The following is a 16,404-nucleotide window of genomic DNA, read 5'->3' on the forward strand; positions in this document are numbered from 1 at the left end:
TAAAACAAAAGCTACAGTCCATAAAAAGCTGTAGACTACATTTGCACATATAAGAATATAAGGACTTGGTTATCCTTGGTTATATACTAATGCAGCAGCTGGAGCATCCGTCCTACTGTTTACACTCTGACGTTTAATGGCAGATCTGACAGTGCGCCAGTGTGTTTCCAACTTTCTGATTTCTCTTTCTTCTGTTCTTTTAATTTCTTTCCACACGAAGAGGAAACCACGAACTATTTCGGGCTAAAGTGAGAAAAAAAATCATCTCAAGTGCCATTTTTCAGAAGCTATGCCTGAAGAAATGCAAAGTTTATCTTAACCACTGTTCTATATTTCTTCCATGAAGGCCAACATCTTATCTTTTTCATGTGATCTCTTATCTTTAAAATATCATCAATTCATCAGAAATAAACAAAGCATGCAATAATTCAAGCAGAAATATTACAATGCGCTCTTTGATCAGAAGCTGGAGTTTGCATTTGAAAATCATTTCTTAAAGGTTCGGAGATGGAGAAATGCAGCACGAAACTGCAGGTGAACAGCTGCACTGAAATATTTAGAAATGATAGTTGTAAATAATGCAATATGATCAGCTACTCAGCTGCTGAAGCCACAGGCTGAGCTCTCCCGTTGAAACTTACTGCTTCCTTATGGCTTTAGGTACTGAAATGAAGTCACTGATTGAGCTTTGGATTTAAGGAGTGACAACATATCAAAGATGAAAGAGGTGAATTTTTTTTTTTTTTTTTTTTAACATTAGTCATATAAACAGTAACAATTGTTACTGTTTTTCTTACTGTAAACGATTTTTTTTTTCAGTTCCAATGAGAACTGAAATGTGTACGTACAACTCACTTCAACAATCTACTCTATGTCAATTAACCCTACAATTACACGATGAAATAAACTAGAGATTGGTCTTAAGTGAAAAAATATGCACTTCATTAAGAAAATAACATGTTCCTAGCAAATGGCAAAATAATAAAGATATAGCAAACAGAGAATTGCACTTGCACTTAAGAAGCTTCTAAAACACTTTTTTTTTCCTCCTCCGACACAAGCAGAGATAAAGCTCTATAAATTTGCAAATTTGGCCCCTGGAGATAACATGCCGCAGCTGAAGCGCTCATGACCTTTTGGAATCCAACATCTCTGAGATCTGGCCAAGATACAGGCATATATCTACGTCTTGTGAATCCAAGCAACAACTGTGCAAATTATTCACTGAGACAGAAGCAACAAAAAAAAAAAAAAACAAAGGAAAGAAGCAGAAGATGCACAGATCAGAAGAAAACGACAACCGAAATACTGAAAGACAAATCTGGCTTTCTGTAGCGAGCAGTAATAATTGCTCTTTGTTGAAGGCTAGCATAATGTGGCAAATCCTGTAACTATGCTACACATGCTCTATATTTGTTACTGACAAGATGTAGGCTATGTATAACTCAGTCATATACTTTATATGTCCCAGGTCATATAAAGAAGAAAATATCCCTTTTCTCCCTTTTTATTTTACACAAATTGCACCCTGAGATTTGATAAAACTAAATGTCCTTCAAAAGGTTTAAGTTGTGTCCACAACAGTCCACTAGCTCATATATTACATTTTCAATACAAGCCCCATAAATACAATAATCAAACAACTACTGAGCCGACCTTTATGTACAAAATGCTGAACCTATGCTAGAGCATAACACCCTACGTTTACAGTAAAACATATATAAGCAAACGGCACATCAATCACTCACACACAGCACTTTTTCTAGACAGTGTCAGAGGACACAGCACAGGTGGTCTCCCTGAAGCAGCACTGTAGAATTCAAACTAGTTTACCTCTACAGATCCTGGTATCAAGTACGATATATACTTGAAGTCGTGCTATAGTACTGTTTCTACTTGTGCTGCCGTTGGACGTAGGAGACAGATGACAGTGTGCAGTGGCGGTACAGCAGTCTCTACTGTTATTGCAAACGCATAATACCATAATGGAATCTTTTCTGCTCTCAATAAAATCCATCCGACATCTCCGCTCAGATCTCTCTAAGATCTCTGAAATCAGGTTCATGGCTTCAGGGGACAACACAACAGCTCGTCCTCACTGTCCGTACTACGGTTTATTCTGCGCCTGGATCAACTGAAAAGCTGGTGTTTCTCACAAGAAGCTGACATTTAGAGGACACGCTCACCAGGAGACACTGAAGTCACAGGACGCATTAGCATTTACTGGATGTTTCGCTTTGCAGCAGCGAGTAGTCATCTGAAAGATAAAACATATAAGGACATCGAGACAGAGAATCTTCCTGTGGACTCTCAGTCATTTTGTCTGACTCATTGGTTATGGAGGTGTATTTCAGCATGACGTCAATAACGCTGGGAGGGACAAACTCTTCTGTCACGTTTCTAAATACAGAGGACAGGACTGAATGTGCCTTATACAATATAAAACTTCCGTGTGTGTGCTCCATGGCATACAGGGGGAAAATATTTTAAACTACTGTTAAAATCTGAAGAATCTGAGGCTACATGACAGGATGAATTTCATCAGTGAGGCTGAAAATGCATAATTAGATTTGAGGAAACAACAGCCTACAATGTGTCTGCAACGAGGCTCATCCCAAAAATACACTGAAGGTTTTGGTCAGTGGACATCTCACCACAGTGTCATAAAGATGTTGCGCCTCATCCAAGCCACACACACACACGCACACACACGCATAGCATCCCAGATTTTGAAATCTTCTCCTCTTCACCAGCAATCTTACTGTCTGCCTCGCCAAAACCCCACTGCTCTATCCAAGAAAAAGGAAATTCACGGTGACCTCTAAGTTTGAATCAGAAGCAAAGTATTTATTCACCTATGTCTCCTTTCACTTATTAGCCTTTAGCTTCAGCTGGGCAACCTTAGCTTGTCCCAGTTTAGCCTGAATGTCAACAGGCCTTTCAAAAAAGCTGACTATGGCCGGCTCGTTGAGCAGAGACGCCAGAACCTGCTCGAACGAGAACGACCACTCCACCTCCGAGAGATCGGGCCCTGCGTCCTGACTGTTGTGGGAGCTGGAGGTGTCGGAGCTCTCCGGGGTGCTGGAAGCTTCTTCGGTTGAAGACTCCTCCGCAGCAGAGGTGCCGGTAGGCTTCGTGGGCTCGGGCGGGCTGCTCGGCTCCTGCAGCCTCCGTCCCACCTCCTCCATCCTCAGGAGAAGGCTGGTCACGTGGGCCACGGCTCGGTACAAAGGTTCCTCCTCTGGATCGCCATGAAAAATGTTGTACAGGGTCTTGGAGAACTGGATAAACTGACTCTGAGATAGAAAAATAATAAGCATGTTATTATGTTATACCTAAAATGTGAAGTTAAATCTTATTTTTTTTGCCACTACAGGGACAAAATGGTGCCTTCAATCAGTAAACACAACATGGACTGAATTACCTGATTAATACGGGGTAGGTCTTTGATGGTTTCCTCTTTCTTAAGTATCTCATTTTGCCATTGTTTCAGGTAGGCCTGCAGGTCCACCTTTCCTCTGCCTTTCAATTTCACACACAAACTCTACATCATGACACAAAACTAACACAATACCATGGAGTGTTTATAATAAATTTGGGTGCAATATTACCTCTTTCTGGGCTTTTCCTTATCACGCCATCTTCTGGAAGATCAAATGCTGAAATTTACAAGAGGCGTGTGAACAAACTGTACCGAGAACAACTGATGTGTTCATGACGAAATTATCACAGAATTTAGGTGGAAAAGGGGAAAAGTGAAATTGGAGTTTGAAGGGAAAAGAAAGAGTAAAGAAGCTAACCAGTGAGTCTACTCAAGTGAGAAGAGTCTTCAGTCACTGGATTAAAGTGCTGGATTCTTTGTTCCTTTAAGCGCAAAGGGCTACCTGTGAAAGCTAAAAGACACTGTCTGTGAGCGCACTGAGACCAAAGAAGAAGAGACAGAGGACGAGTGTTGTAGATGATGAAATTTGTTAGAGAATTTGATTAAAGACAACATAGATGTGCACATGCAGTGAGTTATCAGTCTATTAGATACAGTCCAATGCAATCCAATCTACCAGGGCTGCAATAGATTGTATCTTTACAAAGCTTTTAATGTGAAGTTCCTTTTACTTCCATTTATATGCACTGGTGGTGGTGGTGGGGGGGTGGACTAATAAACTGGTAACTCATTGTTATGTACACACAATGTATGACACATTAATACATATTCCATGAGGAGAAACCTGAGTATTGAAAATAAAATAAGGCATTCTCATGTAAAATGCTTTCTGCCTGCATCGTTTTCATTTCTTATTCTACTATTATTTGAGATGTGCTGTACTTCTACACTCCAACCCCCATCACTGACTTTGTGTGTGTGCATGCATGCATGCCAGTTTACATGCCTGGATTAAGCAATTACCCTCACAAGCCAGCAGTGTCATTATATTTGCCTGATAGCTTCGAGCTGCACTAGCAGCACTAGCAGATATCTGTTGATGATATTCAGGATCTGAACATGTTTAACCCAACTAATAGTGACATTTCCTCTGTTGCTAGCAACTGGCAAAAAATTTACATCTAGAATCTAGAATATGATTTAAAATCTAATGGACAGATGAACATGAACTTGACTAAATACTGATCTCTCCATAGGACCTTTGCTTGCATCAACAATGCACCAAATTATCACCAGCATTATCACAAGCTCTAGCGTAATTCAAACGCCCATTTGCCACGAGTTAATCCTGTTTAAGGTGACAGTATAGTCCACCTGAACGTGGTCAAACAGCTTCAGAAACTCTCTCCCCTCGCACATTTCCAACATTAGATTAGGGGGAGTCTGATCCGATATTCACGCCCAGTTCACATCATGACTGGGCAGCTGTGCGGAGCTGAGAGGGGACATCCCTCTTAGCCCTTTTTCCATTTGTTACTATTATATTACTATTATATTACTATTATAATAGTTACTATGTAACTATTTTGTTGCACTATTCATATGTACAGCACTGTTAATGTCCAGGAGAGATGGTGTGAGAACGTGTAAATGATCTCACGTCACCCAGCTCTCTATGTTTGAGTTTAGTCATTTGAATCAGGCATACACACTTCCGCCATGTCGCACAATACGTCTCAGAAACTAGTTCTGACAGAGCATAAACTGTCCCTGATGCTGCACAGACACAGAACTGTAAATAGTGCGATCCTAAGGTTCACATTTTTAGCGCTCCTATCTGTGATGTTCTCAGAATAGAAAAAAATCCTCACTATGTTTAACCAGCATCTCACACTGTGTGTGGTGTGCTGTACACAGAAGGTACAACAGGACATGTTACTGTCCCTATAAACAATCAGTACACAGCTGCTGTACTGTGTGTTTGGACTGAAACACTTGCAGACTCTCAGCTCTAAATACCACATGATTTCATTTCATTTGGCCCAGTTCCAATGCCTCCCCTTACACACTCACAGACTTTGATGTGGGCTCTCATTAAGTCCATGAGGGCTCAGGGCTACCCTACTGTGAAATCGCCTCTGCACACTTCTTTGGAAGTCTACAACTCTGCAGAGTTTGCACGAGGGAAAAACCCACAACGCACAGTGTGGTGATGTGAAAACAGCAATGAAAATGGAATTTCATATTTCATTTCCTTAAAAAATGAAAAATAAAATTAACATGGATGGAGGCAGCCAGATTACACTTTCCTTTTAATTGTGAGCACAGTGGTCGATAACCAGCACTGTGCGCGTGTAGGTGTTTGTCTTACGATGGCAGGATTTTCATTTCAAAAATGCTGATCTGGTCAAACAGAATCATTTTTCTTTTGAAGTGGACAACGTCAGAGCCTACACAAATAGGTACAACCTGGCTCCTCATGAGAGAAGTACAAATCCAGCTTTAGGGAGGACACTGGAAGCTGGCGTCTACCATCTTGTTTGGACTGTGACACCCGGGTGGGACCTGTCCTTGGTGCTGAAGCAATGTGCACTCTCCATGAGACGTAAAACAAGCTTTGCTGCTTGATGTTCACTGGCCCGGCACATCACAAACGGTGACTCAGTGACTAATCTGCTGCAGAGCTGTCAGTTGTAATTTGAGCAGCTCTTCCTCATCACAGATCCGCTCTGTGGAGAACCCTAGCCCACTGCAAAATGTCCTTACACTTCCTCGCACCCCTCGTTGCCATGGCAAAGTTCTTTCACCCAACATGGACTATTCTTACCCCTGCCCTCAAGCACGCACTGCCACATCATGCAGACATGAGCCACACATTCAAGGACAGTTTCTTCCCCAAGGCAATGTGCTCACTCAACAAATGCTGAGTTATGGACTGGATTATTGAAATGACAACTCATACATTTTCAAACCCTGCAGACGACAGACTGATGTAACTCTATATGACCTTGTGTTTTTTTACTTTAGGCTGCTTCTGTGTGTCTGCTGCTGGCATGTTATTCATATCATGTGACGGCATTAGGTAGAATCTGGAGACTGAGAAAAATCCTGTATGAAAACATTTGCTGCCTTTGAACTTTGGACTTTGAGGAGTCTATCATCGCTGTTGTGAAAGAAACAGGTCAGAGGTTGAAGCCGCAGATACACTAACACAATTCTATTTTCTATTTTACAAGAGCAACTGAGACAACACAATAAGGTCAGGGGTTCAAGTTGTCATGTGAAAAATGTTAATCATTTCAAAAATAATGACTTTTTTTTTCTTTTTTACATTAAGATTTGCTGCTGATGTTCGTCACTCACCTGGTGGCAGGTGCAGCTTGAACAGGAATTTCAGCTTATCTGTGAAAGATCCACTGTACAAAGTATCTGCGGGAGAATAAAATATGCAGATGAAGCAGTGGGTAAACAGAGCTTAACAACTGCACTAGTGAAGAGCAGAGAATGAGTGAACTTACCAAGGGCACAGCAGAACTCTTTAAAGTTGACAAGGCCGTCCTGGTTCTCATCTATCAGGCGGAAGACCCAGAGGGAGAGGGTGCTCTTGGTGGTGCAGAAAGCCCAGGGCTCCAGGAGGGAGAAGAGCACACTGAATTGTTGGAAACCCAACTGGTACTGCTCCAAATAGGCCAGGCTGGGGTCGTGATGGAGAAGAGCTGGACTCTGCATTGTCCAATAGCAGCTGAGGAAGTGCTGCCTCTGAGCAAAGAAAAAAAAGAGAAGCATGGCCTGTCTATTTCAATTTTTTTCATAATGACCACTGTCGTGAGGACACTGAAGATATCACGTTAAGTTTTTGACTCACTTTGAATAAATTATAAAGCTCATCAAGATGCGAGGCACTGAATCTGACCTCTTGGGACACCACCCGAATCTGAAAAACAGATTATGAATCAATCCTTAAGGCCAGAGCAACACTGTAATGACTCTAATTACTCTGAAATCAAAGGCCACTTACAACATTTTGCCTGGTTGTATCCTCCAGTGTTTGGATCACATACAGTTTGTTCCTCTTTCGTGAGCTCTCGACTTCCTCTGAACGGATGTTTCCATATTTCTGTAAAGAGACAAAAATCAGTTAAATCAGCCACAACACCAACTTCACTGACTAAAACTGAAATCTCTTGCAGTACCTCGTAGGCCTCTCGGATCAGTTCACTGATATCTACATTCACGTGGGATGCTTTATCATTATTGCCCACTGAAGCCTGCTGCACAGTTGGAGGTAATGGGCTGTCTTTGTTTGTCACGCTGTCGAAGAATCTGAAAAACCATCATAAGCGATAGAGAGACGTTCATTTACAGAGCAATAATGTTTAAAATACGTCAGTCCTGCTTTGTTTGCATTAACACAGACTTGTTGAGGATGGTGACGGCCTCTGCGTCGTCGTGGCAGCTGATCAGAGCCTCCATGTTGTAGTCCAGCACGGCCAGGCCGAGCTGCAGGATAGCTTTTATGCCGTCGTAGAAGAAACAGTCCACCACGTTCACAGCGCTCTCTATGGGCAGGACACTGATGAAGAGAGTGAGAAACCAGGACAAAGACACGGACGAGAAGAAACTCAGGTCTGTCATGTGCTCCACCAGCTGGGGGAGGTTTTCTCGAATCAGATCCTCGAACACCGCCTGGTCGACCAAAGCACCTGAAGAAAAATGGGCGACGTTTGAAAGTTAATTCCTGAAACATTTAAAATTTTATGTGCCTCAAATTACCAACAGAAACAGTATCAGAATGGCAGCCTTTGCTTCCCCTCTCACCAATAATTCGACGGTTAAAGTAATCCGGCAACAACCTCTCACAGACGGCCACCAAGAGCCAGAAAGCCTCCTCTTCTTTCGCGTAGAGCAGGAGAACAGAGGTGAGGATGTTCATGGCCTGAGCAGGAGAAAAGGACACACTTGAAAAAAAAAAAAACAGACTAGATTTCAGGTCTAAGTATAAGGTTAACTGCAAAGAGGAGGCCAGAATAAAGATGTGTGGGTCAACCAGGGGCATTTGTCAGGGTCTCTTTGAAAATATTTTTGATGGTTTTACAGCATCTGTGGCCTTTTCTGAACTCAAGAGCTGTTTTTTCAAAGTATTTGGCCTTTTTTAAAAATAAAATAAACCTTGTTTTTCAGGGTTACTGAACAATGTCATAAAGTGACTAATCAAAGACAAGGAGACAGGGGTTGTACATTTTTGTTGAAGTCTGTAACCATAACGAACCCCTCATCTGGCATTGTAAAAAACCACAAAGAGAAAGGATTATCTCACAAAAAATACCAACAGAAAAGAAGAAAAAAAGTATGATTAAGACAGCATGGACTGGTAATTATGTTTTTATGTGCATGTTTTTCATATTCATCATCATCATGTCTGTTCCCGCATTCTGCTCACCGCCTCTAAGAGCTGTCAGTTACCAACAAAACGTAAGAAATTAAAATACCTGGCAGTATCCGATTTTAGGGTTCCTGTAGGCGTAGGCAGTGAGGACTCTGCGTAGAGCTGAGATTCCAGTGTCACTCTGAAAGGCAGGGTGCTCTGGCAGAGAGCGGTGTAAGTCTCTTTCAATCTCATCTGTTGCCAGAGTGCTTGTGCCCAGAGACTGTTCAACCAGCTCAGTGTAATAGCCGGGGTGAGTGGCCATATCGTTCACAGCTCCTACAGAGGCAAAACCACAGTCAGTCCAAAAAACAGATGCTGCAGAGATCCCACGCCAGCCATCTTTTACTTAATTATTCATGCTGAGTGAGCACTTGAGGACGTAACACTTTCAATCGTGAGCGGCTTCATTAACAAGCCACTCACACGGCATATCGCTTGCTGTACGTAACATGGCGAGATTAACGGTTGGTGTATAAATACCTGAAAAAAGCATCCACAGCTCTCCCCTTAAGGCCTCGGGAACACCGCGAACAATCAAGTCTCGTGTCTTCCTGGTGAAGAACATGCTCGTGCCACGTCCATATTCAGAGAAATGGATGTTCCAAGACTGCTCCTTCATCTTTTCCTTAAGCTGTCAAACACACAGATAGCACACATTACTGTTAAGCTGAATTCTCTGCAACGCATGCTTCATTTTTATTTATGTCCACCCCTGAACTGATTGGACACCCACCCGTACACCCCCATCCTGCAGTGCACAGATACATCGAGGTGATACAGTCAGGATTTGTTAGCGAATGAGGTGGTTTTCCACAAAATGCTGGTGAAAACAGAGACGTCTGCTTGATTTGAACAGAACTGTGGTATTTACCATTTTGGGGTCAAGGTTTTCAACATCCTGGGGGTGGAAAACTGTCATGAGAGCCTCGGTGCTTACAGCCTTGCTGCTGTCTTTCTGTCCCACCATCAGAGTTACATCCTCCGGATTGTCCTCGAAGTGGTTGATGAGCGACTGGCATTCGCCTCGTATGGTCTTCGAGGTGAACACAATGGATCATTTGTCATTGTCAGAGACCAACTGAGATCTACAGCCTGAACAGCGAAGCGTAAATAAACGTGAAATGGCACAAACAGAAACTGCAGTGAAACCGTGTTACCTCTGATGAAGCAGAGTGCTGAGGGCTGGCACTAATGCCACACCTGCTGCGAATTGTGCTGGCAAGCCGCTGGTAATCCCGCACCTCAGAGAAACGCAGCGCCCTCTTGCCACGCACACACACCGTTAAAGCCCTGCTGCTGGAGTCTGGCTTCTCTACATTCACGACCTGTGAGAAAACAATTTTGAGCAATGTGAGACTGCATGTTTGTGGAAGTGTTCTTATGGATCCAGTAATGTTGCCTTTGTTTGACTTCACCTCTCGCATTGGAATGATGACATGACACTGGCTTCCATCCTGACTGGCGAAACACAGGTAGTTCTCAGACAGACAGATCTTGCCCAGCGTGTTAAAGTGGCTGAAGGGCACCCACAGGAAGCTCTCATGCACCTCTAAAAGGTTCTCCTCCTTGGGAAGCCTGAAAAACGTCCGGAACTGCGCACTCTTTGCATGAGCTTCTAGGCCTCTGTGGGGCAAGTGAAGCAGAAAATAAAGTCATGAGCAGAACATCATGTTGAAGTTTCAAAAGCTGGAGCCATATAGTAAATATGGTTAAAGAAAACAACTACAATAAGTTTTTTTTTTTTTTTTTAATACCTGACCAGTCCTGTATGACAAACACTAGTGACCTGACAGTCCAGGCAAGGTTAAAACAAACACAAATGCTATTTGACTCAAGTCAGACTTTATGTTTACTCTGCTCCTTCCAGTTGACAGCCAGCACTAACAGGATCATGTAAAGCTGTTCAGTGTAGCAGACAGTACCTCTTGGTAATTTGCAGGGGGTCGGAGAGCGCTGGCTGTCCCTGGAAGGCCTCTTTGTCAAAAAGGCGCTTGATAGCGTAGTCAGCCAGCTGTTCCATGATAACAAAGGTTTCAGTAAGGTGCAGCAGCATGGAGAAGTAGTGATCCTCTCCATGAGCCAAGACGTGGATGCTCTCAGTCAGAATTACGTTAGAGGTTTTCTCCAGCCTCCAGATCTCGTCCCAGGAGATGATCAGTTTCACTGTAAAGTCATAACAAGAAATGAAAATGAAATCAGTGATTGAGGCTCACAGATGCACAGACAGTGATGTTGCATGAAGTGGGTAAATTGGAGTTATGATTATTGTGCAGGTTTTCCTGTGGTACAACAAAGTCTTAAAAGTTTCTCATTAATTAAAACACCTGAATTTCACTATTGCAACAACATATTTAAAAGGTGCCATTGCACAGAACTGCTGATGTCAAAGAATCAAATTCATTATGAAAATTCTTTAAATATCACTCAGTGACATGAGTTATTCATTAGCCACTGTTTTTGAGGTCTGCCTCCATTAAAAGCTCTGCTATAATGGCTTTTTCACAGTTACCAAGAGCTACTTCATAATGAAAAAAATGTTCCCGTCAGGCCTCTGATACCACCAATCAAAATTATCAAGACAAATGGGATTGCATGTTAATAAATGCCACAGTAATGACTTACCCTCAGCTCCCAGCAGGTATGAATAGAAGCACAGGAAGTTAGTGCTGAGGTAGAGCCAGCCCTGGCAGGGCACTTTGCCTTTCCAGTAGCTGCATGAGTAATATGTGACCAGCTTTTCCTCAGGCGGCAGCTCAAACCATTTCTCAAACCTCAAAAGTGCTTCTCGGAACTTCTCAGGATCGTCTTCCAGCACCAGGGACGTCTTCCCTTCCTCAGCAATAAGACCCTAACACAGAAAACACAGAAGGTTACCACAGATCGAGGGTGATAACAGAACAATGCATCATGTTCATTAGAGCTGCTGCAATCAATATCTTTGAATCAGCAATGGAAAAAGGGGCTGTGTGTGATTGGAAAGGTGCTGCTCCTGGTGATAAACCCAAAGAGAATTAATTATGATCTGTTTTTGCAGTTCCCCTCAGTTATACAGAACTCTGTCATATCTTTCAGCTCACTGTTTTCTGGCTCTCATCAGAGTAGTTTTCAGACGCAGCAGGATGAAGCTTTTCTCAGCCAAAAATCTCTGATAAATCAACTTTACACAACATTTCAACACCGAACAGCAAACGGACAAAGAGCAACTTGCTGGTGAATGTAAAGGAGAATTTAGCATCCGAAGAGCCAGATATTTAGCGCCCATTACCATACGCTGTACTTTATAGCATTACAATTACAGCTGCTGAGATATTAACGTGTTAAATTTTTAACTGTGTGGAATGTTCTGAGTTCCCCAGTTAAATATGGATGTTCTTATGGGTCTTACTCTAATTTTCCCTTGTACAAAGCTGGTGATGTCTTCACTGGAGTCAAAAACAGAGAGTGTCCTCATGATGTTCTGCTGCAGCCAGTCCCAGTGCTGAACAATCTCCTCTTTGGTGACCCCTGACCCAATATCAAGAGAGACAAAAATTACACACACACACACACACACACACACACACACACACACACACACACACACACAAATTGCTGATTAATAAGGTGCAACATGCTTTAACTTTAAAAAGAATGTCAAAATACAGTGACATACCACATGCTATTGACCAGTACACTTGTGAGTCTGGTGTGTGGTGAAGAATACGGTAGGGAGCAACTTTGGATGTGGAGTCCAGCACAGTATCCAGAGTCCCCACAAGGAGGCCTGTAATATACAGTACATTGAGATCTTAATCCAGTCCAGCAACACATGACCTTCAAGCATATAACGCCTTTGAAAATCAGAAAGATAAGTATCAGATATATATATATTTCAGATAATCAAGACGCAAAGAACAAACGCAACAATCTTTCATTAAAGGCCTAATTTTCTGACCAATGACCAATCAATAGTAGACAAATCACAGGTGTTTAACTGCTGCAGTTGCTCATGATTTGAAAATATGAATAACTTCAACTAAATCGGCTATTATCTTATTACCTTATTTGATGTATTATAACATGTTTTAAATCTGTCTTTTTTTAAATACTTGCATCACAAACTGTCTCCTTATAATGAGACTGACAGTGGAGATGAATGATCCCCCAGGTCCACATTGAAGCCACACAACTAAAATTAGCAAAATCTGTTACCTTTACAACTTCTCTCTGACATGTCCTCCATGAATAATTAACAAGGTCACGGTGAAACCACTCTCTCATGCACTGCATCAGTATTACACCGGCCTGCCTGCTGAACATGGATCAGCTCTCCACATGTTCAACTAGTGAGCCACCAAACAGTAAAGGCTTCAAAAGGATCAGACACGGTTCACATAATTTATGTTCTCATCAGTGTAGAACAACATCACGCAGCAGAGCATAGGCTTAAACACATAAAAGGATACTTCAGACATAAAAGGCTCTTGTGGAGAGGGCTTCAAGTAGCAGTATGCTATGTGCCATCAGGTAGTATTTAATCTCCACTATCATTAAGCCAGCCAGACAGGACATGGGTGCTTTTGTCTTCAGCTAGAACACCATTCATTATCATTAATTATCTATTAAATTACCGTACGGCTGTCACACTGTGCGTATGGTTGAAAACTGTGACACTGTGCAATCACTGGTGGCGCTACAAGCACTAGTTCATACTGTCAGGTGATAATGGCTTTCAAAGATGCATGTCAGTAAAGAAATGCCATGCAATTAGCAACACGTTTTGTCTTGAGTTCAGCGAGTTACTCTGGACATGAACTATTCGTTCCTCTAACCATAAGAACAAAGTTCAATTATTGTCCCTTAAAGGCGATTTGGCTTCCAATAAGGAAATAATGCAAACAATGAAATCAGTTACATATAAATTTAAGAAATAAAATCAGTAAGATTCAACAAAACAAACACAATTCAAGTTCATAATAATACACATGGAGTGGTGCAACCCAAGAACTACTCTTCCTTCCCTCAGATTTGTCATTAAAAAATACCTGATCATGAGGTCTGTTAATAATATTTCTGGCCAGTTTTACATTTTGTCACATATATTTGTTCACTTCTCCAAAGCCAGAAACCAGGGAAAGGCCAGCTGTACAAAAGACCTGTATGGTCAGTGGTAGGGTTGGAATAATAAGCTGATGAACTGGTTAAGATGATCAACAGAAAAGGTCAAAGGCCAAAAATGTATTTGTTTTGGCCTCTAAAATGTGAGGATTTGCTGCCCTTTGTAAATTCAGTGACTCTGGGTTTTGAACTGTTGGTTGGACAAATCATCTCATTTTTGCAAAGCTGCAACATATTTACAGTGTGACAGCAGTGCAGTGGCATTACAAATTTAGGTGTTAACATTTCCAAAAAAACAAAGGAAGTGGTGCAAATATTAACTAACTGCCTAAATCTAAATCTGACACAAGGGTGGCTCAAAGTTTGTTTGTTTTTTTTAGGCCTATGTACACCCTGTAACCTAACCACAGGTGCAGTGCAGGACAGTTAGCAGGAAATAAGATGAACTGTGCAATGGACAGACAGACTGACAGGCTTTTCCCATGTGACCTCCTTGTCCACTCCGTGCTCTTAGAAACATCAAACAAAACAAATAAACCAACAACATTCACTCATAGACTCCAGCAGACCTTCACTCTTGCAGACTGGAGTGTCAGCCCGAGAAACCAGCTGTTCACTACCTAAACTGACTCATGTCATATTCACACTTAGCTCATACCTGTTGCCATGAGTTTTTTTTTTTTCTAATGTAGGCGAGTGGGCAACACAGCAGCACCCGCCCTGTACACCGCACACAGCACGTTAGCTCAGCAAATGTATGGCGAGTTAACCCATTGATAACTTGTGTGTGTGTGAGTGTGTTTTATTTTTTAAATGTGTTGTGGTGAAGCAGTAGCAGCAGCTGTCCTTAGCCTGAGAGGAGGTGACAACATAGCCGCTAACGTTACCTGTCAGACCGCCACCACCTTCTCCGTACCCTCGTCTCCGTTGCAGTACGAAATACTCATTATCCTTCTCGGTGACCCATAGTTTAAAGGCGTTTTTCAGCAGAATCTCTTCGGGTTTGAGCCACATGTTTCAAATGTCATGGAGTTATCTACCAAACGCTCCTGACATGTCACGGCTATCGGCGGCGTTGCCCCACATCTAACCCGTGGACATTTGTTTGTGTGCGAATCCCTCCCTTCCCACGTAGGCAAGAAATGCTGCCAAAGTTGCAAGGAATTATGGGATTGTAGTTTCTGACGAGAGGGCGGTCCCAAGAGATTCATTCTCTGGGATCAGCTATGTCATGAATGAAATCAGGAGGGGGAATGTTGGTTAACTGGTTAAATAATTTCCGTTGTATTTGCCGGTCTTTATTTCATAAGAAAAATAGTTTTTCATTCATCAAAACTGCAACAATTTTTAAATGTGTCAGTAGACATCCATACATTTTTGTGATCAAACTATAGTTACTGCATCCCTTAGACTTATTCACTGTATAGGTGCAGCAAAAGGATTTAGTATAGCTACATAGTGACATATAACCACATGTAGGACTGTTGCGTGTGTAAGGAGCATGCCCCCACTTTTTCCAACCCATACATTAAAAGGACATTTATACCAAGAAAGGTATAAATCACATAAGAACTTGATTATTTTTTAAAAAAAGAGAAAAAAAGACAGCTCTAAACCATTTCCCGCTGTTGCAAAAAACACGCATACAGACCAATGCTAAAAGATCATTTCAAAGCATTTTTCCAATAAACTTAAGACTTTATTTTCTCTATATTTACATTTTTGTCTGTGTTTTCCACTATGTACTTATCTTGCCTTCTTTATCTTCCAATTATAGCTGTGATGGTGCCTAATTTACTTAACTTCTAAACTACTACACATTGTCATAAGAGTGTAATTTCCATACTGTTATTGAAATAAATATAGTAAAAGATTTATTATCATTGTTGTTATTATTTTACGATTAGAGACACAGGGAGCTAACAAGGCATACAGTATCTACACTGTGGGGGGAAGTTATGACGGAGGAGACACTCACTTATCTGCAGCATCTCTACAGCACCACTATTGATATCTAAATGACTATATTTATCAGCAAGGCTTCTTAACAAAACACTGAATCTCATTCTGGAAACTGGTTTGACTGGTGACATTATACCCAGCGGGTCCTTAATGCAATGTGAATACTAATACTGACTTCCTAAATATCAGCATGCCTGGGGCCATGCTCTCAGACCACTTGAATAAATTTCTGCTCACTGACACACAAATGATTTGAGTAACATGTGGAGCGAAAAACAAGAATGTGCCACTAGTTTCTTATATAAAATGAAACATGCTTTCATTTAATTGTCTACTTCATTCTGGCCAGTTCTGCTAGGAAACTTGAAAAGCAAGGAAACTTTTATAAAATTATCATAAATTACTGGATCCAGGAATGTAAATTATAATACTGTAGAGTTTACAAGAGGTTTATAATGTGCCTATACTGTTATTATGCATCCTGGGGTGGCAGTTGAGTGCTCATGCATTTCAAGAACAAAGCATGCAATACGAA

At 41.6% G+C, this 16,404-nt stretch overlaps 1 protein-coding gene across 2 annotated transcripts; it reads right to left on the bottom strand.

Moving 5' to 3' along the window:
- Positions 1-714: 714 nt before the first annotated feature.
- On the bottom strand, positions 715-14,999 carry tbc1d8b (TBC1 domain family member 8B). Of its 2 annotated transcripts, XM_041051591.1 has the most exons (21): positions 14,795-14,999; positions 12,463-12,573; positions 12,196-12,314; positions 11,433-11,658; positions 10,733-10,973; positions 10,226-10,433; positions 9,968-10,135; positions 9,682-9,843; positions 9,291-9,441; positions 8,872-9,086; positions 8,201-8,318; positions 7,800-8,085; positions 7,576-7,705; positions 7,401-7,499; positions 7,248-7,316; positions 6,901-7,141; positions 6,746-6,811; positions 3,801-3,893; positions 3,612-3,659; positions 3,425-3,522; positions 715-3,296 (listed from the first exon to the last, which is right to left on the bottom strand). In XM_041051591.1, exons 1-21 carry the CDS (start codon positions 14,919-14,921, stop codon positions 2,868-2,870), a joined length of 3,405 nt encoding a protein of 1,134 aa, XP_040907525.1. In that variant the 5' UTR covers positions 14,922-14,999; the 3' UTR covers positions 715-2,867. The 2 variants fall into 2 exon arrangements, with proteins under 2 accessions (XP_040907525.1, XP_040907526.1); XM_041051592.1 differs by lacking the exon at positions 3,801-3,893.
- Between the last annotated feature and the right edge of the window lie 1,405 nt (positions 15,000-16,404).

The sequence above is a fragment of the Toxotes jaculatrix genome, chromosome 12 (genome assembly GCF_017976425.1).
Source record: "Toxotes jaculatrix isolate fToxJac2 chromosome 12, fToxJac2.pri, whole genome shotgun sequence".
Classification (NCBI taxonomy): Eukaryota; Metazoa; Chordata; class Actinopteri; family Toxotidae; genus Toxotes; species Toxotes jaculatrix.